This window comes from Nelumbo lutea, chromosome 3 (genome assembly GCF_056320005.1).
Source record: "Nelumbo lutea isolate HS-2025 chromosome 3, American lotus-T2T, whole genome shotgun sequence".
Taxonomy (NCBI): Eukaryota; Viridiplantae; Streptophyta; class Magnoliopsida; order Proteales; family Nelumbonaceae; genus Nelumbo; species Nelumbo lutea.
In genome coordinates, this window is record NC_142686.1 from 99,115,304 (window position 1) to 99,142,463 (window position 27,160).

The following is a 27,160-nucleotide window of genomic DNA, read 5'->3' on the forward strand; positions in this document are numbered from 1 at the left end:
CAGATCATATGACCGGGACTCCAGGTGTGTTCTCTTCTCTTTCTGAAACCTCCACATCACAAACTGTTACACTTGCCAATGGGTCGTCATCTCCCATATGTGGTGTTGGTAATGTTGACATGGCTTTTGTGCCCTTATCATCTGTTTTATATGTCCCTAAGTTTCCATTCAATCTTATGTCTGTTAGTAAAATAACCAAAGTTTTTAACTGTTCTGTTACCTTCTTTCCTTCCACTTGTGTTTTTCAGGATCTCAAGACGGGGAAGAAGATTGGTGGGAGGCATGAAGCTGGTGGACTGTATTATCTTGACGGTGGTGGATCTTCAATTGCTCTTCAGACTTCACTTACTCCTCTACAATGGCATTGCCGACTAGGACATCCATCTCTCAAGGCTCTCAAGATTTTGGTCCCGTCATTGAGTCATTTGTCAGTTTTGCAATGTGAGTCATGTCAGTTTGGGAAACATCATCGTGTGTCCTTCAGTCCAAGAGTTGAGAGTCATATGTTGAGTCCTTTTTCTTTGGTTCATTCAAATGTTTAGGGTCCAATCAAAATAGAGTCTTATAATGGGTACAAGTATTTTGTCTCCTTTATTGATGATTGTTCAAGAATGACATAGATTTACTTAATGAAAGAAAGAAGTGAATTGTTTTCCATTTTTCAAAAATCCCATGCTGAAATACGCACACAATTTGGTGTTCCAATCAAAATTCGCCATTCAGATAATGGTTGTGAATACTTTCTTACATCATTTCAACAGTATTTAGAACAGCATGGCATTATTCATCAGACATCATGTACATAACCCCTCAACAAAATGGGGTAACTGAACGGAAGAACCATCAGCTTCTTGAAACTGCTCGTATTCTTCACCACATGAATGTTCCTAAACGTTTTTGGAGTGATGCTGTACTCACTGCATGTTTTCTTATTAATTGGATGCCCTCCTTCATCCTTCATGGTCGGTCCCCCTTCTCTATCTTGGTTCCCACTTTATCTCCATTCCCATTAATTCCTTGTGTCTTTGGTTGTGTGTGCTTTGTCCACAATCTGAGCCCTGGAATAGACAAGCTAGATGCACGCTCAATTAAATGTGTCTTCCTTGGCTACTCACGGACTCAAAAAGGGTACAAGTGTTATAATCCCATTACCTGGAAGTGCTATGTCTGCACTGATGTCACATTTTTTGAGTCAGTCCCCTTCTTCTCAAGTCCTGAAGCGCCTTCGTCTCCACCCGCACTTCCTCTTCTTCTCCCCGTCAGTGATCCAATTCCATATGTTGTTGTTGGAGTAGACTCATCACCTCATCCCGTGCAGGTTACCACCAAACGTCCACCAATCCGGCAAGTGTATACACGTCGAACGACACCGGCCCCTCCTCCAGCTTCTACCTCATCTGCGGATCCTCTCATGGCTCCTATTGTTGAACCTTCAGACCTTGACCTACCCATTGCCTTACGGAAAGGTAGACGCAGTTCTACCCTCCATCCCATTTCCAATTTTGTTTCATTATCTCATCTTTTTACATCACATCGCCAGTTTGTTTCCCTTTTATCCTCTATTTCCATACCTAACAATGTTCAGGAAGCTCTCAGTTCACCTGATTGGCGGCGGGCAATGGAGGAAGAACTTTCTGCTCTTCAACATACTCAAACGTGGGAACTTACTACTCTCCCACCTGGTAAGCATGCTGTGGGATGTAAATGGGTGTATACTGTGAAATACTTGCCAGATGGTAGTGTGGAGCGTCTAAAGGCCAGACTTGTTGCTAAAGGTTACTCACAGTTGTATGGAGTGGACTACATGGAGACATTCTCTCCGGTGGCTAAGATTGGTTCTATTCGTGTACTAATTTCCCTGGCAGTTATGTATGATTGGCCTCTGTTTCAGCTTGATATAAAGAATGCCTTTCTCCATGATGATCTTGTGGTGGAGGTATATATGAAGCAACCACCTGGGTTTGTTGCTCAGGGGGAGGATGGTAAGGTATGCAGATTGAAGAAGGCAATTTATGGGCTGAAACAATCGCCGCGTGCTTGGTTTGGGAAGTTCAGTGAAATGGTGAAGAGTTTTGGAATGAAGCAGTGCCAGGTAGATCACTCAGTATTCAGCTATGACTCAGAAGCTGGGAAGATTCTATTAGTGGTCTATGTGGATGATATTGTCATTACTGGCAGTGATAAATTGGGGATTGGCAAATTAAAGGTATTTCTGCAAAATCATTTCCAAACAAAAGATCTTGGAACATTGAAATTCTTGGGAATAGAGGTTGCCAGGTCAAAACAAGGTGTAAATCTGTGCCAAAGAAAATATGTTCTTGATCTATTGGAAGAAACAGGACTGTTAGGTGCAAAACCGACTGAGACCCCTATGGAACCAAATGTTAAGTTAAGCAGTGATACAGGAGAAGTATTTGAAGATCCTGGAAGGTATAGACGACTAGTGGGGAAGCTGAACTATCTGACTATCACAAGGCCCGACATATCCTTTGCAGTCAGTGTGGTGAGCCAATTCATGCAGAACCCTCGTATACCTCACTGGGATGCAATTCTTAGAATTGTGAGGTATCTGAAAGGAGCTCTAGGCCGTGGACTATTGTATAAACCAAGAGGAAAACTTGAAGTAGTGGGGTATACAGATGCAGATTGGGCAGGCTCAGTGAATGATAGAAGATCTACTACGGGCTATTGCACATTTCTTGGAGGAAATCTTGTGACGTGGAAGAGTAAAAAGCAGACGGTTGTGGCTAGAAGTAGTGATGAAGCTGAGTATAGGGCCATGGCACATACTACCTGTGAGTTAGTGTGGTTGAGGAATCTTCTACATGAAATTGGGTTTCACATGGATAAACCTATGAGACTGTATTGTGACAACCAAGCTGCACTCCATATCTCATCCAATCTTGTATTTCATGAGAGAACAAAGCACATAGAGGTTGATTGCCACTTTGTGAGGGAGAAGGTCCTTGCTGGAGAGATAAACACCGAACATGTGGGCTCAAATGATCAATGGGCAGATTTGTTTACAAAAGCTCTAAACTCAGGGAAAGTGAACCATCTATGTAACGAGCTGGGATTATATGACATATATTCTCCAGCTTGAGGGGGAGTGTTAGAGTGAGCCGAATAGGGGTAGTTTAGTAATCTCATGTCAGTTAAGTACTTTGCTTATGTGGTTGTTTTATTAGAGTACTCTGCCCCACACTTAAGTGAGGGCAGTTTAGTCTTTGTAAGTGTAATTAGAACCTAATAAACATAAGGGGGTCGACTGAATGGGGGACTAATCAGTTTTCAACTAAACCCTCCTGTTCTCTCTTTCTCTTGTCTTCTTCCTCATCTTCTTCTTCCTTCTTCACTGGGTCGGATTACTGTAGCTGCTCTAAAACAATAATACTCTTCTCAAAAAAAAAAAAAGAAAAAAAAGAAACATAAGAAGGGAAAAGCAGACAATAATTCCACTTATATTACTACTTACAACAATAAGAAAAGTAAAATAGATAAAGCATTGTGCATCACTACACCTTTAGTGCCCCAAAGGGGTAGGAAGTCTTGGTTAACCACCTCTTTGATGTTCATTTTCCTGGATGCTGATTTGGGCATACTCTTATCAAAGAGATACAAAACATATCTGTTTTAGAAATATAAAATTAAATGAATAGGGTGCTTTAGTCTTTTAAAATATGTATTTTTGGTGATAATTAGGGGTGCTCCCTGCTTTACCAAAAATGGTATGTGCCTAAATCATCCAATTTAAACCAAATACCTTAGATGTTTAACACATCATCATTGAGATATACATAAACCAATAGTAGTGTTTCACTTAATTAGTTAACTAACATTTACTGTAACAAGTTCTGGAAAAAGCATGCTACTTACTGGCCTCTACAGAGATGGCTGATACAAGAGGACCATAGTTTCCTGCAGAAGGGATTCTTTGTGTTCCCTTCCCAGCCCAATAGAAACGAATTTCCAGAGTGTCAGTTGTCACATTTACTGTGGGAAATTTTTTTATAACTGCCTTACCAGCTCCACCTGCTTCATCTATTATATTGAAATCCTTCAGCACCAGATTTCCCTGCATTAGACTGATCACAATTAAACCTTACTTTAAGAGCTATTGAAATTATATGTCCATATAAACATGGTAAACTACCTGAATATAAACATCGAATACACGCCTGCCAAGGCTGGTATAGTTTTTTTCATTTGTAAAAATGATTTCCGCAAAATGGAGCTTCACAGTATAACTCCCATTCAAAAGACAGTATGCAATGTAAGTGAGAGAGTTGGGAGAAGCACGTGCATTTGTGTACAATACACTGTCTTCCATTGAGAGTGTTGAGGTATTTGATGCTATATAAATATCTATGTAGTTATTATTGTCCACATAGCTACCAGTGCTGCTAAATGCCCAGTAATTAACTTTAAAAAACTTTGAAGGCCCTCCTGCAGCTTGATCAGCTTCATATTTGCTACCATTAACTTCTGCCTCTTTTCCACCACAATTTATATGGAGCTTATACAATCCTAACACAAGAAGAAAAGGAGAAAAAAGAAAGAAACATATTAGAATTGTGTAGACAAATCAAGGAAAAAATGGCATAGAAATTTGAACTGAAATTAGGCCTGGATTTTTTTTTTATCAGCAAGGAGAAATTTTATTACAAGACTAAAGATAGAGTTAATACAAAGGGGAAAGACTTCCAGCCCAAAGTACTACATTCAGTCTTACATAGCAACCCAAAACAAATGCTGCCTCATAACTCCTTTCTTATCAAGGGAATCAGCTACCCCATTTGCAGTCCTCCCATTTAAATTCAGCACTTGTGTCTTTAGACCTAGAATAGTTTGATTCTGAAGGTTAAATATAATGGCTTTCCAGAAATGAAAAAATCATCCTGAAATTCTATAATCTACTTCTTAGTTTTGTATCTCTTTGTTCTTTTGTTGAGATATGGGCCTACAGCTTTATATCCTTAGTTTCTTTTATTTGTTTTATTTATGGGCTGGTTATGTAATGGGCCTATTGGGCCAGACTTCTTTTATATCTTTATACGTTTAATTACTTTATTACAAGTATGTGACGGTCAGGGGTATGATGGCCATTGTGCATACTTTATTCTTTTAATATAAATTACGTGTAAGGAGGAAGCAGCACACTTTTTTCTCCCCTCCTTTCTTTTTTTTTTTTCTTTTCCTTCGTTCTTCTTTCTCTTCCCTCCTGTTTCTCTCTCACTTTTTTTTGTCAAAATTTCTGCTGTTTTTCCCTTTTTTATTGATTCATATAGTCTAGTCTTTTTAATGAAATCTTATTGGAAATAGGTAATCAGGCCTTTAAAATAAACTAGTTCTTATATATCATCTCCATCTAGCTACAGATGACACTAATTTATTATAAAGAAAAATAAAACACTAGTATTTCTTTATCAATAATGTACAAAAGTTAATGATCAGAATTGGATCAAATACTATTGCCATAAATGAAATTAAAGCAAAAAATTTGAAGGAAATTTTCCATTTTTCTAGTTTCAAAAGAACATACTTTTTTCTGGACATTGAGAGCTTTTCAGGCATGGGACTGCTCCAACTCTAGATAAATAACACATCAAAATCAAATTAGCTTCATAATATCATACTTTGAAAGAGTTACCATGTAACAGACAAATAAAAAAACGTTGGACATCATAGAAGTATTTTTATATTGTTGTTAAATGTCTAGGGCAAATGGTGTAGTTCTGGAATTTAAGGGGCCTTGCATGTGATTCTGGAACTGTTATGTTTTGGGCTTATTTAAGACAATGATGGGAGGTATTAGGGCTGAGAGACAGTTAGAAATTGACCCTGATTTTGGAGATATAAATCTCCATTTTTTATATAGTCTATTGATCTCCTCCTCTCCGATGGACATAGGCATTTAGACTGAACCAGGTAGATCCAAGTTTCAAAATTTGACTTGATACACCCCGTATTGGGTGTATTGTATTGTATCGACAGGCTGGTGATACTCTAAATAAGGTGTTTTTGAGAATTTGGTTATTTTCAGGGAGTAGGCAGGCCTAAAACCGACTCCCTGACCTAGTTTTGGAAAAAAAAAACTAAAAAATTCCATGCACAAGGTTCAAAATGTCGGTAAGCCCCTTCCAACGTATCAGGGTGTACCGATACTTTGAACCTCTAAGATCATTGTCTTCAATGTTTTTACTTTCTTTTACTTTTCTTGTTTAGTTTCCTCTCTTCTATGTGTTGACATGGTTTTCTAGTGTTTGGTTGAAAAGAAGTCTGTCAACATTCTGGATTGTTTGAACTAGTATTTTGTGCTTGAGATGAGACCACTTTGATTGATCAATCAAAACAAGTTAAACTTCTGGTATATGGTGGGAAACAATATTATAAGGTATAGATAATTTTTTTAACCATTTATCGAGGTGTTAAAGGTGCTTCAACTGGTTTGTTTTTAAAATTTAATGGATCAGAAATCACTTCGGACCATTGATCTCTGAAGTTATAAGCAATTTTTTATGATAACAATAGTTTTGAAAGGGTTTTTGGCTGTTTTGGGATTTTCTTCTTGTATGTGGAACTCTGATCCACACGACTGCTTTGGGACATTATATGGCCTGTTTTCCAGTGAACATTGTTGCATTTTGATGATAAAAATAAAAAATGCCATTACCCAATGTTGGTCCGAGCTATCTGGGGTCTCAGGAAGAGTGGACTGGATATGGACCTTACCTTTTTTTTTGCACAAAGTGGCCACTCACAGACTTCAATCTGCATTCTCACACTTGTAGCTACTCTATGCAGCCACACATAAGCCGAAACTACTTGTGGGCCAAAACAGCTAAGGAAATATGGGATGTTATGAAGGAAACTTACTCTCAGCCTCTTAATGTTGCTAGGGCTTATGAGCAAAAATGTGAGGTTAAAAATCTGAGGCAATGAGAGAAGCAGGTCTTTATTTACTTTTCAACCTTAAAATCCCTGTGGCATGAAATTGACCATCTTGAAACAATTCAGAGGGAGAGTCAGAAAGATGCACAAACATATAGAAAGTAGGTTGAAACTAATAGAGTTTTTGAGCTCCTAGCTGGTCTGAACTTTGAATATGACATTGTGAGACAACAGTTGTTGACAAGAGATAATGTGACTTTATCACAAGCCTATTCCCTAGTGCATAGTGGAGAAACTAGGAGAAAGGTTATGTTGCAGCAACAACCCTTTGAATCAGCCTTGGTAGCAGTTAGACCTAAATCTGGGGGTTATAAAGAGAAGAAGGAAGCTAAAGACTTAGTATGTAAACACTGCAAGAAACCTAAACATACTAAGGACACCTATTGGAAGTTGCACCCTTATCCAGTTCTAGCAAAGCTCAGAAATAAGAAAGGGAATGCTAATATGGCTATCAACACTGATAGTACAACTTCATCAGGCACAAGAGGCACTCCTCTAGAAAAGAGTAGGAGGTCAACTAGGATTATGATAAAGTTAACCCAAGCCGCCTACCTCTCATTATATTTATAATTAACTTAAAGATGAGATATTAAAAGGATGCCCTTAGTAGGGCGGCTACTAAAACTGAACAGTCACAACTTTAAAAAATATAAACTAATGGGCCTAGGCCTAACAACTTCCTAACTAAATAAAAACAAACTAAAATAAAACCAGGCCACACAACACCCCCTCAAGTTGGGAGTAAATATCACACATTCCCAACTTGCATAGATCATGCTCCAGCTTGTTCTTTGCAACACCTTTTGTGAGAACATCGGTGAGCTGCAGATCAAAAGCAATGTATGGAAGGCAAACTTCTCCAGAAGTTACCCTTTCTCTAATAAAATGTTTACTCACTTCAATGTGCTTAGTTCGGTCATGCTGGACTGGGTTATGGGCAATATTAATTGCTGCCTGGTTATCACAGTATAGCATCATGGGTTCTTCTACTTGTACACCAATTTCTTCTAATAGAAAACGGATCTAAAGAAGTTCTGAAACTCCATGTGCCATGGCCCTGTATTCGGCTTCAGCACTTGATCTTGCCACCACTGTTTGTTTCTTACTCTTCTATGAGACTAGGTTACCCCCAACTAGGGTGCACACTCCTAAAGTTGATCTCCTGTCATCAAGGCATCCTGCCCAATCTGCATCTGTATAAGCCTCTAGTTTCAGCTGTTCATGATCAGTGAACAATATGCCTCTGCCCGGGTGTCCCTTCAGATAAGCAAGAATCCTGTCAACTGCCTCCCAATGCTGGAGTGATGGAGCATGCATGTATTGACTTACTACACTCACTGCATAGGAGATGTCTGGTCTTGTCATACACAAGTATAGCAGCCGACCCACAAGTCTCTGATATCTCCCAATGTCCTTTATTGGTTCACCTTCTGATGCATTGATTTTATGGTTTTGATCAATAGGGATGCTGATTGCCTTTGTTCCAAGCTTCCCTGTCTCTTGAAGGAGGTCCAAGACATACTTCCTTTGAGAGATAAAAATTCCATGTTTTGATCTTGCAACTTCAATGCCTAAGAAGTACCTCAGTTCTCCAAGATCCTTAATTTCAAATTCCTTACGTAGGTTCCTTTTCAGACTATCAATCTCACTCATATCATTCCCAGTGACAGCAATATCATCCACATAAACAATTAGGACTGACACCAAAGATCCCCTGCGCTTCACAAACAAAGTGTGAACGGATTGAGTCTGAGTGTATCCAAAAGCAATCAAGGCCTTTCTGAATCTGTCAAACCATGCTCTGGGAGATTGTTTCAAGCCATAGAGTGACTTCTTAAGCTTGCATACCTTTCTCTTTTCAGTATCATTGTAAAAACCAGCAAGAAGATCCATATACACTTCTTGCAGGTCCCCATTTAGGAAAGCATTCTTCACATCCAGTTGAAACAAGGGCCAAGAGTATGAGGCAGCAAGAGAAAGAAGTATCTGAATGGAGGTCATCTTTGCAACTGACGCAAAGGTCTCTAAGTAATCAATGCCATAGGTCTGTGTGTACCCTTTTGCAACAAGTCTTGCCTTGTACCTTTCTACACTTCCATCTGCCTTATATTTTACTATGTAAACCCATCTGCATCCAACTATCTCTTTGCCTTCTGGTAGGCCCACAATGTCCCATGTCTGATTCTTAATCAAAGCTTCTATCTCTTCCTACATAGTTGTCTTCCACTCAGGTTTGGAGAGAGCCTCACTAACACCCTTGGGTATAGACACTGGATCAAGAGAGGAGAGAAAAGCACGGTAGGATGGAGAAAGTCCACTGTAGGATAAATACTATGAAATACAATGACCAGTACACTTTCTCTTCCCTTTTCTGAGAGAAATAGGAAGATCAAGGCTATCTGTAACGGAGTTAGTAGGATCAATGGGAACTGAAATAGTAGTGGGACCAAGAGGAATACCTGAATCCATGTCAGCTGAATCTAGAGTCTCCAAGGGATCGACAGGAAGTGGTGTGAGTTCTGTTGTAGTGGAATCAACCGCCTTGTGAAGTCTCTATCATGAGTAATGCCGAGAAACAGAACGCAAAGGAGGTGGCAAGGTAGGTGCCACAGGGTGGTGGTCAAGCACAGGAGTAGACACCGGGACTGGAACTGGGAGAGGAATAGATTACTGACTTACTTCCCCAAAACACTCCCCCTGAGAAGGATTCTTTGAGAAGAAGTACGTGGATTCAAAAAAGGTGACATCCATGGTAATATATCGGCTCCCAGAGACTGGATCATAGCAGCGGTACCCTTTCTGATTCTCTGCATATCCAATGAAGACACACTTCTTTGCCTTGGGATCAAGCTTCGAGCGGTGAGGACCAAGGATATGTGCAAAGCAGACACACCCAAACACCCTAAGAGGAATATGAAACATCTCCCCCTGAGGAAAAAGAAGACTCAATGGAGTGTTGAATCCAAGTATACGAGAGGGTACCTTGTTAATCAGATATACTGCTGTGAGAACTGCATCACCCCAAAAATGAACCGGAACTGTAGATGTGATCATCATGCTTCTTGTAGTCTCAACAATGTGTCCGTTCTTCCTTTTTGCAACACCATTCTGCTGTGGACTGAAGGGGCAACTGCTCTGATGGACAACACCATATTCTAACAGATATGAGGCAAGATGTCTTTCAAAATATTCCCTGGCATTGTCAGATCTGAACACCTTTATCATTGTTCCAAACTGTGTTAGTACCATCTGATGAAATTGCCTCACCAAGGATGGTATCTCATCGCGGGATTTCATCAGGTAAATCAAAGAGTATCGAGAGAAATCATCCACAAATAAGAGAAAATAGCGATAGCCTCCCATAGAAGGAACATGGTAAGGGCCCCACACATCCGAATGAATAACATCAAAAGAAGAACATCTTTTATTACTAGGTTTAAATGAATGTCTACAATGCTTTCCAAGTTGAAAACCTTCACACTCCAGACTTGACAGACTAACAGACTCAAAAAGTTTTGGGAACAAAGAACTCAAAGAAGAAAAAGGTAAATGACCCAAACGATTATGCCAAAGCATAATTTGACTCACAGATCCTGACTCACTATCCCTGCTGACATGATGACTCTGATGAGGAGGAAGTACATCCAGGAGGTAGATTCCATTCACTTTACGACCACTCCCAATCGTCCTCTTTGAATCCAGATCCTGCAAAATACAACATCCAGGAGAAAAAAAATACTGAGCAGTTCAGGTTTTTAGTCAAACTACTAACAAATAACAAATTAGTACTCAATCTAGGAACATGAAGGACAAAGGGTAGACAAATAGAATCACTAATCTTGACAAATCCCTTCCCAGCAATAGGAACATGGGATCCATCAGTTGTGGAGACCCTGTTTCTACTAGAACAGAGCTGGTAAGAAGAAAAAATAGTGGAACAATGGGTCATGTGCTCTGAGGCTCCAGAATCTATAATCCAAGGAGGTCCCTCCTTACCTAAAGTGGAAACATAATGTGCAGTGGCATGTGAACTACCTGTGTGAGCAAAGGAGGCAGAGTGGACTCCACCAGTGCCACCTGTACCTTGTTGTCCGCTTGCGGCTGAACTGAATCTGGCTGTATCCCGTTGGTTCAGAAGTAGCCCATACCTCTCAAGTTCGGCCCTTATTGCAACAGCTGCAACAAACTCCAGAGCAACTGTAGTAGGAAGGGCCGGAGTGTCACCAGTAACTGCCACGTATGCATTTCCCTTCTTATTCTTCAATCTAGTCAGCACAAGATGTGGGCAAAGCTTCCAACAAGTATCTCTTGTATGTTTAGGCTTCTTACAGTAGTCACAGATCAGATCTCTTTTGTCTTCTTTCTTGATTTCACTGCCACTTTGTTTAGGTTTCACTGCACTTACCATGGCAAACTGATCAGAAATGAGGTTTTTCATCATCACATCCCTCCTGCACTCCTCCCATGACACAAAGGCATATGCTTGGGAGAGAGTGACACTGTCCCTGGAAAGAAGATGCTGTCATGCAATATCATACTCAGGATTAAGGCCAGCAAGGAATTCAAACACCCTATACTTCTCTAGATGTTTTTGATAGATAGTTGCATCCCTAGTGGTTTCCCAAGCAAATGTCTCTAAATAGTCAATCTCCTGCCACAGGGTTTTAAGGACCGAAAAATAGGCTGCAACAGATCTATCTCCTTGCCTTGTAGCAATAATTTGATTTCTCAGTTGATAAGCCCTAGCAACATTCTCCCACTGTGAATAGGTTTCTGTAACCCCATCCCATATCTCCTTAGCCGTATTTGCCCATAAAAAATTTTTACTTATATGTGGCAACATGGAATTACACAATCAAGTCATTACCATATAATTCTCCTGCACCCACCGGGAGTTGCTAGTTTCGGGTTTCACCTCTTCACCAGTGATGTACCCTAATTTCCCACGAGCACCAATGGCCATCTTTGTAGATTGTAACCATTCCAAGTAATTTGCACCATCCAACCTAACTGTAGTAATGGTCCCAACCCTGAAGGGGTCTCCAGCACCTCCTCTCACTGGTCCCATTTCACTCCTGGGCTTTTCAACTCTGTGGCCCTCCATACTTCTCGAAAAAGGTAAAGAAAATAACTAAAACTTGTAGCAAGATCAAATAAAGCACCTTTTGGAACCAACAACACTTCCTTGGTGTCCTAGACTTTCTTCCCACAAAAGATTCCTTTTTTGTGGGATGGAAGAAGAGAGAGAAGAGGCAGCTGCCCTCTCTAGAAGCCTCCAAACCAGGCATGACTTGAACCACCCCTTACAAAAAACTCCAAGGAACCCTAAAAAATTAGGGCGCTACTTCCTAGGTCAAAAATGAAGAGTCCAACAAAAACAAGACTCTTCTCCTTTCTCCAGTTTTTCCTGATTCTGATAAGAAACCCTAGACCAGTTACAGGGCACATAGATCCATCAAGAAAATCCAAAAACTGGGCTTACCTGAGAGCTTCGATCAGCCTCTTAAATCACCATGCAGTTAACCGATCTATGGCTGCATGAGAGAACAACTTCAAGAACCTTCGGCCTACTCTGATACCAAGTAGAAATCACTATTTGCTGATTCAGTCAAGCTTATTGTGAGAGAAAGAGGGGGAAGGTCAAGATTTCAGCAGTAGAGAAGGAAGAAAAAGAAGAAAAGAGTAGGAGGTCAACTAGGATTGTGAGAAAGTTAACCCTAGCCGCCTACCTCTCATTATATTTATAATTAACTTAAAGATGAGATATTACAAGGATGCCCTTAGTAGGGTGGCTTCTAAAACTGAACAGTCACAACTTTAAAAAATATAAACTAATGGGCCTAGGCCCAACAACTTCCTAAATAAAAACAAACTAAAATAAAACCGGGCCACTCAACACTCTAGATACCCTAGCTGCAGTTTGAGATGCTCTAACTCAACTAGAAAATGAATTTAGTAATTCAGCTCAACCTACATCAGCTCAACAACCTACTTCAGCCCTTGCTCATACAGGTACAAGAGCTACTGCTTGTCATGCTTCTGTCCGAGGTAATACTAGACCTTCTTGGGTAATAAATTCAGATGCTTTAGATCATATGACCAGCATATCTACTCTACTTAGCACCTATTGTTTATCCTCTGGGAGAGACAAAGTTTCTATTGCTGATGGATCTCTTGTACTAATTTCTGGCAAGGGAGACATCAGATTATCAGGTACCATCACCCTATCCTCAGCTTTGCATGTTCCCAAGCTTAGTGCTAATTTACTTTCAATTAGTAGTATAACTAAAAATCAAAACTATTCGGTAACTTTTTTCCCTAATCAATGTATTTTTTAGGATCTGGAAATGAAGAAGGTGATTGGGATTAGTCGTGAGATGAATGGAGTCTACCTGCTGGAACATTCATAGGGGGAGTAGAGTGAATCAAGGAAATTGTTTGTTTCTCTGTCTTGTAGTAAGATTATGCTTTGGCACAACTGCTTAGGTCATTTATCTTTTGGGTCTTTAAAGAGTCTTTTTACAAACTTGTTTGAGTCAATAGAAGTGTCTGGGTTAAAATGTGAAAGTTGTGGACTTGCAAAACATAGTAGATCATCTTATCCTTTAAGTAATAAAAGAAGCAATCTTCCTTTTGAGATTGTGCATATCGATGTTTGGGGGCCCTACCATACTCCTACCATGGGGGGGGGGGTACAAATATTTTTTATTATTTGCTGATGACTATACCCGTTTTTCATGAGTCTATCTTATGCACCCTCGAGATGAGGTCTCCTTTTTGATCCAAGCTTTCCATCAGATGATCCTAACTCAATTTGAAACAAAGATCAAGATTCTTAGATCTGATAATGCCAAAGAATACTTTGCAAAACTCTTGGCATCCTATCTCCTTGATCATGGGATCATTCATCAGAGCACCTATCCTCACACATCTCAGCAAAACGGGGTTGCAGAGAGAAAAACACAGACATATTTGTAGAGGAGATGAGCCAAATGGCCCATAGGCTGTCATTCTATGTTATGTTCATGTTTTTTCTCTGTAATGGGCCTTATTCCTGGCCCATACTCTTATATACTCTGTTTTGTAATTTGTTGCCCATCTAAGGGCCCCTCTGTAATATTTCAAAGATTAAGTTAATAAAATGATTTAGAGTGTTAGAGGGAGGTTAAGTTTGAACCTCTCTTCTCTAACTCTTTCATTGCCGCTAGCTCTCTTCCTCTCTCAACTTCTTAAGCTTCTCTTGTTCTTTTTCTGGTTTTGCATCTAATCTCAAGCTGTTCTAGACTACAAGAGGACTGTTTTCAACTTGGTATCAGAGCAGGTCAGAGCTTGGCGTGCCCCTCATGTGGTTCTATTTTAGCCAACTGCATGAGGAGGTTCTAGGGCTGAAAGCTTATAGTCATTCGCTTGGTTCTTGGAGGTCATTGGAGGGTGCCCAGGTCTCTACACACTTGGAGAATGGTTCGGTGACTAGGAAGAATCAGAGAGCAAGGTGTTCAGTCTGATTTGAAATCAGAAACAAGGGTGTCGAAGTTATCTCAGAAAGCAAGGTGTTCGGTCTGGTTTGAAGTTCAAATAAGAGATTTTCTTACTGTAAGTTTTCTCAGTTTTTGATGGGTTATTTTCGTTGCTTGGGAGGGCTGTTAAAGCATTCAAAACCCTCCTCCATTCTGCCTTACTGTTGCTGGACTGATTCAACTCAGAAATTTCTGGGTTATTTTGGAGAGCAGTTTGGCTGTTATTGGATTGCCAAGCTGTTGAAACTGATTTGGAGTAAGTGGTACTAGTCTCAATTTCAGCCCAGCCTTTTTCTTGGACCTATATGGAACACTATTGAAGTGGTTTCTACTAGTTAACAATAGGCTGTTAACTAGCACACAGAGTGTTTGACAAAAGGCCTCTTAAGGACTGTGGACTTTTTCTCTCTCTCTATGGGACAATGGTTGTTGGGGACCTGGAATACTTTGTGTTTGGGGGTTTGCTGGTTGTCCCTTGAAGGCTGAAATAGTATTTCTTACTCTGGAAAGAGCTGCCATCGAGCTGGACTGTCACAGTTATCAAGATTGAACTGATTCTGTGAGCTGGTTGTTGTTGCCGATTCAGCTCAAACTAAGTTCATCAAGAACCCCAGTACCTTGGAAAACTTATTAAAATCCTAATTGGAGCATTTGCATGATGGATTTCTCGAACCTTGAAAGCAAGAATGCTGCTGAATATGGACAGACTTTGGGATCCCCAACCGATTCTATGTTGGTTGTAACTATAGTTAAACTTGATGGGACCAACTACTTGGCATGGTCGCAATCAGTGAAAATCCATATTTGTAGTAGAGGGAAATGGGGTTTTATTTCTAGGGGCAAGAAAGCTCTTCCAGAGGATGATCCATCTTATGAGAGATGGATGCAAGAAAACTATACAGTGATTAGGTGGCTTGTGAATTCAATGCAGCCACATATTAGTCAGCACTATCTTTGGATGAACTCGGCTAAGGAAATCTGGGATAGTGTTGCAGAAACTTACTCCCAGAACCTGAATGTTGCCAGAGCCTACAAACTGAGGGGTGATGTGAAGAATCTAAGGTAGGGGGAGAAGTCACTTGCAGCATACTTCTCAACCCTAAAATCTCTATGGCAAGAGATTGATTTAATAGAGGTTGTGACATAGGATACCCCTAATGATGCTGAAACATACAAGAAATTAGTTGAAAGGAACAGGGTCTTTGAGTTCCTGATAGGGCTGAATTCTGAATATGACATCACAAAGCAGAACATTTTGTCCAATGAAGATGTTTCATTGTCTCAAGCATATGCTTTGGTTAGTAGTGAAGAGAGTAGAAGGCAAGTGCAGGTTCAAGGAATCAGCATCAATAATCGTTTTGCAAATATGGGAATTAAACCCAAAGGGGTTATAGGAGCTCCTAGTGGCACAGGAAAGGAGGTGGTGTGTGAATATTGCGAGAAGCCGAAACACACCAAGGACAAGTGCTGGAAATTGCATCCCAATCTTGTCCCTATCCGATTCCAGAAGAAGAATGATAGTAGAAAGACAGGAAGTGCACATGCAACCATAAGTACAGATACAGAGGTTGATTCTACCAGTACATAATTGGCAACCATGAAAGCTGAATATGAGAAGTTTGGAAAGATGATAAGCCAGCTTGAAGGTGTAACTTCATCATCCAACCCTTATGGAAGTTTAGCCACCACCGCATTTGCTCATTCAGGTATAAGAGCTTCTGCTAACCATGCATCCACCTCAGGTAATCCCAAGACCCCTTGGATCATAGACTCAGGTGTTTCTGATCACATGACCAACCTTTCCACTTTGTTTGTTTCATATGATTTGCTTCCTAGTTGTGACAAAATCACCTTAGCTGATGGTTCTCTTGCCCCTATTTCTGGCAAGGGAACTGTCAAGCCTATAAACTCCTAACTCTTATCTTCCACTCTTCATGTACCTAAATTGAATACAAATTTATTATATATAAGTAGCTTGACCAAGTCATTGAATTGTTGTGTAACCTTTCTTCCTTCTCACTGTGTGTTTCAGGATCTGGAATCTCGGAAGGTGATTGGGAGTGGCTATGAAGCGAACGGAATATACTTGCTCGACACTCCTGGCCAATGTCTTGATTATCCCAAGAACGTTGCCTTCGGTTCTACTTCTTCGGAGTCTGTCAGTCGAATTTTGTTGAGTCATTGTCGTTTTGGTCATTTACCTTTCCTGCTTTGAGTCATTTACTTCCCGAATTGTTTAAGGGAGTCAGTGTGTCCAGTCTCAAGTGTGAGTCATGTCAGTTGTCAAAGCATTGTAGAAACAATTATCCTGTAAGAAATAAAAGATCTTCTTTTCCTTTTCATATTGTGCACTCTGATGTGTGGGGGCCTTACCACTTATCTTCCATGGGGGGCTACAGATATTTCATCCTGTTTATTGATGACAGTTGAAAAACAGTCCTAGAAATAGGGACTGTGCTAGAAAACCTGAGAAAAAACTAACAAGAGAAGATTAGAGAAGAAGAGAGAGAGAGAGAGAACGGCTGCAAGAATGGTTAGAGGATGAGGAGTTCGAACTTAATCCTCCCTCTAACACTCTAATACATTTTATTTAAGTTAATCTTTGATAAATTACAGACAAGCCCTTGAGTGGGCAGAAAAATACAAAAAACAGAACACTACAGAGTATGGGCCCAAAATAAGGCCCATAACAGAAAGAAACATAACATAACATGAAGTAACAGTCTATGGGCCATTCGGCCCATCTCCTCTACACTCCCCCTCAAGCTGAGCATAAATGTCAATCATGCCCAGCTTGCCAGTGTCATGATGAAGCCTTGCCTTGGAGACGCCCTTGGTGAGAAAGTCTGCCAATTGTCCTTCAGAAGTAATGAATGGAAGACACACTTCTCCGGAGGAGACTCTTTCTCGAATAAAGTGTCTATCAACTTCAATATGTTTGGTTCGATCATGTTGTACCGGGTTGTGAACAATGTTGATGGCAGCCTGATTATCATAGTACAACATCATGGGTTTGTCATGATCAATCCCAAGTTCTTCCATTAAAGACCTTAGCCACAACAATTCCGAGACTCCATGTGCCATGGCTCTATACTCTGCTTCTGCAGAGGATCGGGCCACAACAGATTGTTTCTTACTCCTCCAAGAGACAACATTACCAGCCACCATACTGCAATATCCTGAAGTAGATCATCTATCATCAATATTTCCAGCCCAATCAGCATCAGTATAGGCTTCAAATTTCAGATGACCATGCTTGGTAAATAGGATTCCTTTCCTTGGAGAGCCTTTCAGATAGCACAAAATCCGTTCTGCTGCTGCCATATGAGTATCTCTAGGAGCATGCATGAACTGGCTAATGCAACTGACAGCATACGCAATATCTGGTCTACTCATGCACAGGTATAGAAGCTTCCCAAGAAATCTCTAAAAGACCCCTCTGTCTTCCCACAAAGTTCCATCTGTAGCTGAAAATTTGTGACTCATATCAATGGGAGTTGCAGCTGGTCTTGCACCTAGTTTTCCAGTTTCAGACAACAAATCAAGAACATATTTCCTTTGGGAAATAAGAATCCCATCCTTGGATCTGGCAACTTCTATGCCAAGGAAGTATCTCAACTCCCCCAGATCCTTAATCTCAAATTCTGTACGGAGGAAAGACTTAAGAGCCAGAATGCCTGAGGCATCATCACCAGTCACTATAATGTCATCAACATACACAATGAGATATACTGCTAGAGATCTACTTTTCTTTACAAACAGAGTATGATCTGACTGTGTCTGAACATAGCCGAATTTAACAAGTGCAGCTCTAAATCTTTCAAACCAGGCTCTAGGAGATTGTTTAAGACCATAAAGAGATTTCTTCAATTTACATACCTTTCCTTGCATATCTTTCCCATACATCCCTGGAGAAAGACACATGTAGACCTCATGTAAGTCACCATTCAGAAATGCATTCTTTACATCTAACTGATAGAGAGGCCAATCAAAGTGAACTGCCAGAGATAAAAGAACCCTCACAGATGTCATCTTGGCAACAGGGGCAAAAGTCTCCAAGTAGTCAATCCCATATGTCTGTGTGTAACCTTTTGCAACAAGTCTAGCCTTGTACCTCTCAATAGTTCCATCAGCCTTGTATTTAATGGAAAAAACCCACTTGCACCCAACTGGATCCTTCCCTTCAGGCAAATCCACCACCTCCCAAGTACCATTTGCATGTAGAGCATCCATTTCGGTCTCCATGGCATCTCTTCATTTTGGAATCCCAAGAGCTTTTGAGGCAGACCTAGGAATGGGGTTAGAAGCAATAGAAGAGAGATAGGCAAAGTATGAAGGAGAAAGCAGGTCATAAGAAAGGTGTTTGGAAATGCAGTGTGCAGTACATTTCCGCTTCCCTTTCCTAATAGCAATGGGGACATCAAGGTCTGGGAAGGATGATTCCAAAGGAGCTGAAGCAGTACCTGTTATCTCATCTGTGATCGGGAATGTATGAGCCTCATCTGTTGTAAAGGAAACTACTTGCTCATTCCTGGATCTCTGCCTTTGATACACTTTGGGATTATGGATAGGACGAGGGGGTAAAGAAATAGGGGCACTAGGACAAGAAGTATGAAGTGATTGATCCTCCTTTGACTCATTTGGTGAGGATACAGGTTTGTCAAGAGACTCAACTGGGACAAGAGGAGGAAGGGCAAAAACTAGTGACAGATTCTCCCCCTGTGGACAATGTCCTTCCTGAGAGGAACCATAAAAAGGAGAAAGTTCATCAAAGGTAACTTCCATAGAGACATGTCGGGTGCCAGTCTTTGGATCAAAACAACAATAACCCTTTTGTGTGGGGGAGTAACCGAGGAAGATGCATTTGTGGGCTTTCGGTTCAAACTTATGTCTTTGCACACTTGGAATGTGAATATAGCAGGTATAGCCAAACACACGAAGAGGAATTGGGAAGAGATCCTTGTCTAGATGAAGAAGACAGAAGGGTGATTTAAACCCTAAAGCCCTGGATGGCATACGATTTATGAGATAGGTAGCAGTAAGTACAGCATCACCCCAAAATCTTGTGGGAACATGATAGGCATACAAAAGGCTCCTTGCAACTTCAACAATATGTCTATTTTTTCTCTCAACAATTCCATTTTGTTCAGGGGTTCTGACACAGGAGCTTTGATGAATAACCCCCATGTCAGAGAGATACAAGGACAAACTCTTTTCAAAATACTCTTTTGCATTGTCAGATCTGAAAACCTTAATTCTGGTATCAAATTGAGTTAAAACAAGCTCATGAAATTGCTTCACAAGTCTTGGGACTTCATCCCGGGATTTCATTAAGTATATCCAAGTGAATCTAGAGAAGTCATCAATAAACAAGATAAAATATCTGTAACCCCCCATAGAGGATAAATGGTATGGCCCCCACACATCAGAGTGCACAATATGAAAAGGAAAAGAGGATCTTTTATTGCTCATAGGGTAATTTTTTCTACAATGCTTTGACAACTGACAGGACTCACAATTGAGACTAGACACACTGACTCCCTTAAACAGTTTTGGAAACAAATGACTTAAAGCAGAAAAAGGTAAATGACTCAACCGACAATGACTCAACATAATTTGACTAACAGACTCTGAAAAAGTAGAACCAAAAGCAACATTCTTGGGATGATCAAAGCATTGGCTAGGGGTGTCGAGCAAGTATATTCCATTTGCTTCATGGCCACTCCCAATCACCTTTTGAGACTTCAGGTCCTGAAACACACAGTGAGAAGGAAAAAATGTTACACAACAATTCAATGACTTGGTTAGGCTACTTACAGATAATAAGTTGGTATTTAATTTAGGCACATGAAGAGTGGAAGATAAGAGTAAGGAGTCTGTAGCCTTGACAGTTCCCTTGCCAGAAATAGTGGCAAGAGAACCATCAGCTAAGGTGATTTTGTCACGGCCAGGAAGTAAATCATATGAAACAAACAAAGTGGAAAGGTTGGTTATGTGATCAGAAGCACCTGAGTTTATGATCCAAGGAGTTTTGTGATTACCTGAGGTGGATGCATGGTTAGTGGAAGCCCTTATACCTGAGTGAGCAAATGCAATGGTGGCTGGACTTCCAGAAGGAATGGATGATGAAGATACACCTTCAAGCTGACTGATCATCTTTCCAAACTTCTCATATTCAGCTTTCATGGCTGCCAACTATGCACTGGTAGACTCAACCTCTGTATCTGTGTTTGTGGCTGCATGTGCACTTCCTGTCTTTCTACTATCATTCTTCTTCTGGAATCTGATAGGTACAAGATTGGGATGCAATTTCCAACACTTGTCCTTTGTGTGTTTCGGCTTCTTACAATATTCACACACCACCTCCTTCCTTCCTGTGCCACTGTGAGCTTCTGTAACCCCTTTGGGTTTAATTCCCATATTTGCAAAATGATCATTCATACCGACTCCTTGAACCTGCACTTGCCTCCTACTTTCTTCACTGCTGACCAAGGTATATGCTTGTGACAATGAAACATCTTCCTTGGACAAGATGTTTTGCTTTGTAATGTCGTATTCAGAGTTCAGCCCTGTCAAGAACTCGAAGACCCTATTCCTTTCAACCAATTTTCTGTAGGTTTCAGCATCCTTGGGGGTATCCCATGTCACAGCCTCTATCAAATCAATCTCTTGCCATAGAGATTTCAGGGTTGAAAAGTATGCTGCAAGTGACTTCTCCCCCTGCCTTAGATTCTTCACATCACTTCTCAATTTGTAGGCTCTGGCAACATTCAACTTCTGGGAGTAAGTTTCTGCAACACTATCCCAGATTTCTTTAGCCGAGTTCATCCACAAGTAATGTTGACTAATCTGTGGCTGCATTGAGTTCACAAGCCACCCAATCACTGTATAATTCTCCTGCACCCATTTCTCATAGGAGGGATCCTCCTCTGGGGGAGCTTTCTTGCTCTTAGAGATAAACCCCCACTTTCCTCTACTACAAATATGAATTTTCACAGACTGTGACCAGGCCAAATAATTGGTTTCATCCAATTTAACTGTAGTTACAACCAACAAGGAGTCAGTTGTAGTTCCCGAATTATGTCCATATTCAGCAATGCTCTTATTCTCAATTTCCGAGTAGTCCATTATGTAACAGTTTCAATTAGGGTTTCGGCAAGCCTTTAAGAGTGATTTGACTTCAAGGAACTCAGATTGAGTTGAAATAATAGCAAACACAATAACCAACAAATTCAGTTCAAAACTGACAGTCGTGAGAACCAAGTTCGGTGGCAGCACTTTCAAAGAGAAGAAATCCTGATTCAGCCTTCAAGGAACAATCAACAGGCTTCCAAACAATATGCATTCTTGGTTCCCAACAATAATTTCCCAAGGAGAACAAAGAAAACAGTCCACAGTACCTAAGAGGACTTTTTACAAACACTGTGCATGCAACAATCAACACTTCACTGTTAACAAGCAGAAATCACTTCAAGAACACTTTGTCTAGGTCCAAGAAACAGCTGAACTAAAGTAGAGGCTTGTACCTCTTAATTTAAATCAGTTTTCAGCAGTTTGGAAGCCCAAAAAAACAGTCGAACAACACTTCTAGAATAACCTGTAAATCAGTCCAGCAACAGTGGGCCGAATGGAGGTGTGCATCGAATGCTTTAACAGTCCTCCCAAATACTAAAAATAACTCAGCAAAGACCTTGAGAAAAAAAAAGGAACAACTTACAGTATCTCTGGTTTGAACTTCAAACCAGGCCGAACTCTTTGCTCTCTGAGCTAGCTTCGAAAACCCTTTTCTCTGATTTCAAATCAGGCTGAAAAAACTTGCTCTCTGATTCCTCCTAGTCACCGAACCCTTCTCCAAGTGTATAGAAACTTGGGCACCTTCCAATGACCTCCAAGAACCAGGCGAATTACTGTAAACATTCAGCCCTAGAACCTCCTCATGCAGTTGGCTGAACTAGAACCACATGAGGGACACACCAAGTAACAACCCGCTCTAATACCAAGTTGAAAAACAGTCCTAGAAGTAGGGACTGTGCTTGAAAACTAGAAAAAAACTAACAAGAGAAGATTAGAGAAGAAGAGAGAGAGAGAGAACTGCTGCAAGAATGGTTAGAGGATGAGGAGTTCGAACTTAATCCTCCCTTTAACACTCTAATACCTTTTATTTAAGTTAATCTTTGATAAATTACAGAGAAGCCCTTGAGTGGGCAGAAAAATACAAAAAACAGAACACTACAGAGTATGGGCCCAGAATAAGGCCCATAACAGAAAGAAACATAACATAACATGAAGTAACAGTCTATGGGCCATTCGGCCCATCTCCTCTACAATGACTTTTTTAGATTCACTTGGATATACCTAATGAAATCCCGTGATGAAGTTCCAAGACTTGTGAGGCAATTTCATGAGCTTATTTTAACCTAATTTGATACCATAATTAAAGTTTTCAGATTTGACAATGCAAAAGAGTACTTTGAAAAGAGCTTATCCTTGTATCTCTCTGACATAGGGGTTATTCACCAAAGCTCTTGTATTAGAACCCTTGAACAAAATGGAGTTGCTGAAAGGAGAAATAGACATATTGTTGAAGTTGCAAGAAGCCTTTTGTTTGCCTCACATGTTCCTACAAGATTTTGGGGTGATGTTGTTCTTACTACTACCTATCTTATAAACCGTATGCCGTCTAGGGTTTTAGGGTTTAAATCCCCTTTCAATCTTCTTCATCCAGACAGGGATCTTTTTCCGATTTTTCTTTGTGTTTGGTTGTACTTGTTATGTTCACATTCTAAGTGCCCAAAGACATAAGTTTGAACCAAAAGCCCACAAGTGCATTTTCCTTGGTTATTCTCCCACACAAAAGGGTTATTGTTGTTTTGATCCTAAGACTAGCACTCGACAAGTCTCTATGGAGGTTACCTTTGATGAGCTTTCACCTTTTTATGGTTCCCCTCAGGAAGGACATTGTCAACAGGGGGAGAGTTTGTCACAAGTATTTGCTCTTCCTCTTCCTGTCCCAGTTGAGTCTCTTGACAAGCCTATATCCTCACCAAATGAACCAAAGGAGTAACAACCACTTCATTCATCCTGTCCTTGTGTTCTTATTTCTTTACCTCATCGTCCTACCCATAATCCAAAAGTGTACCAAAGGCAAAGATCCAGAAATGAGCAAGTTGTTTCCCTTACAACAGATGAGGCTCATACACTCCCAATCACAGATGAGATAACAGGTTCAGCTCCAGCCCCCTTGGAACCATCATTCCCAGATCTTGATGTCCCCATTGCACACTGCATTTCCAAACACCTTTCTTATGATCTACTTTCTCCTTCATACTTGGCTTACCTCTCTTCAGTTGCTTCTAACCCTATTCCTAGGTCTGTATTAGAAGCTCTTGGATTTCCAGAATGGAGAGATGCCATGAAGTTTGAAATGGATGCTCTACACAAAAATGATACATGGGAAGTGGTGGATTTGCCTGAAGGGAAGGATCCTGTTGGATGCAAGTGGGTCTTTACCATTAAATACCGGGTTGATGGGACTATTGAGAGGTACAAGGCCCGACTGGTTGCAAAGGTTACACACAGACATATGGGATTGACTACCTGGAGACCTTTGCCCCGGTTGCCAAGATGACATCTGTGAGGGTTCTCCTATCTCTGGCAGCTTACTTTGATTGGCCTCTATCAGTTAGATGTAAAGAATGCATTTCTAAATGGTGATTTACATGAGGAAGTCTATATGTCTCTCCCTCCAGGAATGTATGGGAAAGATATGCAAGGAAAGGTATGCAAGTTGAAGAAATCACTTTATGGACTCAAACAACAGTCTCCTAGAGCCTGGTTTGAGAAGTTTAGAGCTGCACTTGTTAGATTCGGCTATGTCCAGACACAGTCAGATCATACTCTCTTTGTGAAGAAAAGTGGATCTCTAGCAGTGTATCTCATTGTATATGTTGATGACATTATAGTAACTGGTGATGATGCCTCAAACATTCGGGCCCTTAAGTCTTTCCTTCACACAGAATTTGGGATTAAGGATTTGGGAGAGTTGAGATACTTCCTTGGCATAGAAGTTGATAGATCTAAGGATGGGATTCTTATCTCCCAGAGGAAATATGTCCTTGATTTGTTGTCTGAATCTGGAAAGATGGGTGCTAGACTAGCTGCAACTCCCATTGATACGAGTCACAAACTTTCAACTTCGGATGGAACATTGTTGGAAGACAAATGGGTCTTTTAGAGACTTCTTGGGAAACTCCTGTACTTGTGCATGACTCGGCCAGATATTGCATATGCTGTCAGTTGTATTAGCCAGCTCATGCATGCTCCCAGAGATACTCATATAGCAACTGCAGAATGAATTTTGTGTTATCTGAAAGGCTTTCCAGGAAAAGGAATTCTATTTACTAAGCATGGTCATCTGAAGCTTGAAGCTTATATTGATGCTGACCGGGCTGGCAATATTGATGACAGAAGATCTACTTCAGGGTATTGCAGTCTAGTGGCTGGTAATGTTGTCTCTTGGAGGAGCAAGAAACAATCAGTTGTGGCCCGATCCTCAGCAGAAACAGAATACAGGGCCATGGCTCATGGAGTCTCTGAACTGTTGTGGCTAAGGTCATTGATGGAAGAACTTGGGATTGATCATGGCAAGTTAATGATGTTGTACTGTGATAATCAGGCCGCCATCAACATTGCCCACAACCCAGTTCAACATGATAGGACTAAGCATATTGAGGTTGATAGACACTTTATTCGAGAAAGAGTCTCTTCGGGTGAAGTGTGTCTTCCATTCATCACTTCTGAAGGACAATTGGCAGATTTTCTCACCAAGGGCATTCCCAAGGAAAGGCTTCAGCATGACACTAGCAAGCTGGGCATGATTAACATCTCTGCTTAGCTTGAGGGGGAGTGTAGAGGAGATGGGCCGAATGGCCCATAGGCTATCATTCTATGTTGTGTTTATGTTTTTTCTCTGTAATGGGCCTTATTTTGGGCCCATACTCTTATATACTCTGTTTTGTAATTTCTTTTCCATCCAAGGGCCCCTTTGTAATATTTCAAAGATTAAGTTAATAAAATGATTTAGAGTGTTAGAGGGAGATTAAGTTCGAACCTCTCTTCTCTAATTCTCTCATTGCCGCTAACTCTTCCTCTCTCAATTTCTTAAGCTTCTTTTGTTCTTTTTTTGGTTTTGTATCTAATCTCAAGCTATTCTAGACTACAAGAGGGTTGTTTTCAACTATATTTTAGAGGTAGCCAGAAGCATCATGCTCAACTCCAATGTTCCCATACGCTTCTGGGGAGATGCAATCCGTACAACCATATACCTCATTAACAGGGTTCCTTCACGGGTCCTAAACATGCAAACCCTGTTCAATTTTCTATATCTAGATAAGGACCTATTCACTATTCCCCTCAAAACTTTTGGGTGTACTTGTTTTGTTCAAATCTTTGGACCTCATTGCTCAAAGTTTGATCCCAAAGCCACTAAGTGTATTTTCCTTGAGTATGCACAAAATCGAAAGGGATATTACTGTTATGAGCCAGTTTCAAGGAAGTGCTTTGTGTCCACGGATGTCACCTTCTTTGAGGACATGCCCTACTATCCTTAGGGGGAGAATAGTGAGGAAGGGATTCCAATCCCAGCTCCAAGAGTTCCTTTACCTGTCCCGGTTACTGAGGGGGGGAGTTGCGAAGAAGGTTGTCAAAAATGCATGGAGTTGAGGTTGTATCACAGAAAGTGGTGGAGGTAGGTTGATTCTCGTACTCAACAACAATCCAGGCCAGTTCCAACATCTTCTATAGATCCAGATCCAGACACTACTATTGCTCCCAATGTTGATCCCACTGTTATAGAGGTTCAGCCTTCACCGACAGATGACCTTGATCTTCCAATTGCTATTCGTAAAGGGAAGCATTATTGCACCTCATCCACTGCCCATTACATCTCCAAGTTTCTTTCCTATAATTGCCTCTTAGAACCCTACAAATCTTACTTGGCATCTATTTCTTCTATTCCTACTATAGACTGTATAATTAAAATAGGAAGTAAATACTAAGGAGATATGATTTACCTCGATTGTAGGACTGATTTGTAGGAATTTGATTAGTCTTATTTTCTAACATATTCTTTCCTAACATAGAATTTGTAACTTGTATATATACATACGAGATTGATGAATAATATAACAAATTCTTCTTCTTCCTCTGTTTACTCTTGTTTTACATGGTATTAGAGCATCTAGTCTCTGCCTGCCCTTTCGTTTTTTTTCTAAGTAAATAGTAGGTAGAGGAAAATTTTTGGGTGTTTCGGGTCACCTCCTTGGAGCAGTCAGAGCATCTAGTCTCTGCAAAGTCCGACAGTTAGCAGCCCTGCGTGTGTGTCTCACACACCGCCTAAAGATTCTGCCACAGTCACACGCGCCGACACGTGTCGGCGCGTCTGTTGCCGGAAAATTTTTCGGTCGTTGTCTTTTGGCTCGCCTCATCTTGTATAGCACATATTGTGCTTTGTTACGTGCATATTCATTCCGGTGTTTTCAACAGGTGTGCTCCATTGATTTTAGGTGTTCAAAATATTCTGTTTATTTGAATTTTGAGATTATGGCAGACAAGAAATCAGTAGTTATGTTGGATGTTGTTCCAGTGATGTCAAAAATAACTGAGCATAAGCTTAATGGCTCTAATTATCTGGA

At 40.6% G+C, this 27,160-nt stretch overlaps 1 protein-coding gene across 1 annotated transcript in view; it reads right to left on the reverse strand.

The window, feature by feature from the left end:
- The window catches only part of LOC148867121 (putative leucine-rich repeat receptor-like serine/threonine-protein kinase At3g14840), a 120,310-nt gene that overhangs the window by 31,708 nt on the left and 61,442 nt on the right, over positions 1–27,160 (reverse strand). Inside the window, exons 16-18 of the mRNA XM_088974421.1 lie at positions 5,543–5,589; positions 4,154–4,527; positions 3,877–4,075 (exon numbers count right to left, since the gene is read on the reverse strand). Coding sequence (XP_088830547.1) covers positions 3,877–4,075; positions 4,154–4,527; positions 5,543–5,589 — 620 coding nt within the window. The remainder of the gene's footprint in view (positions 1–3,876; positions 4,076–4,153; positions 4,528–5,542; positions 5,590–27,160) is intronic.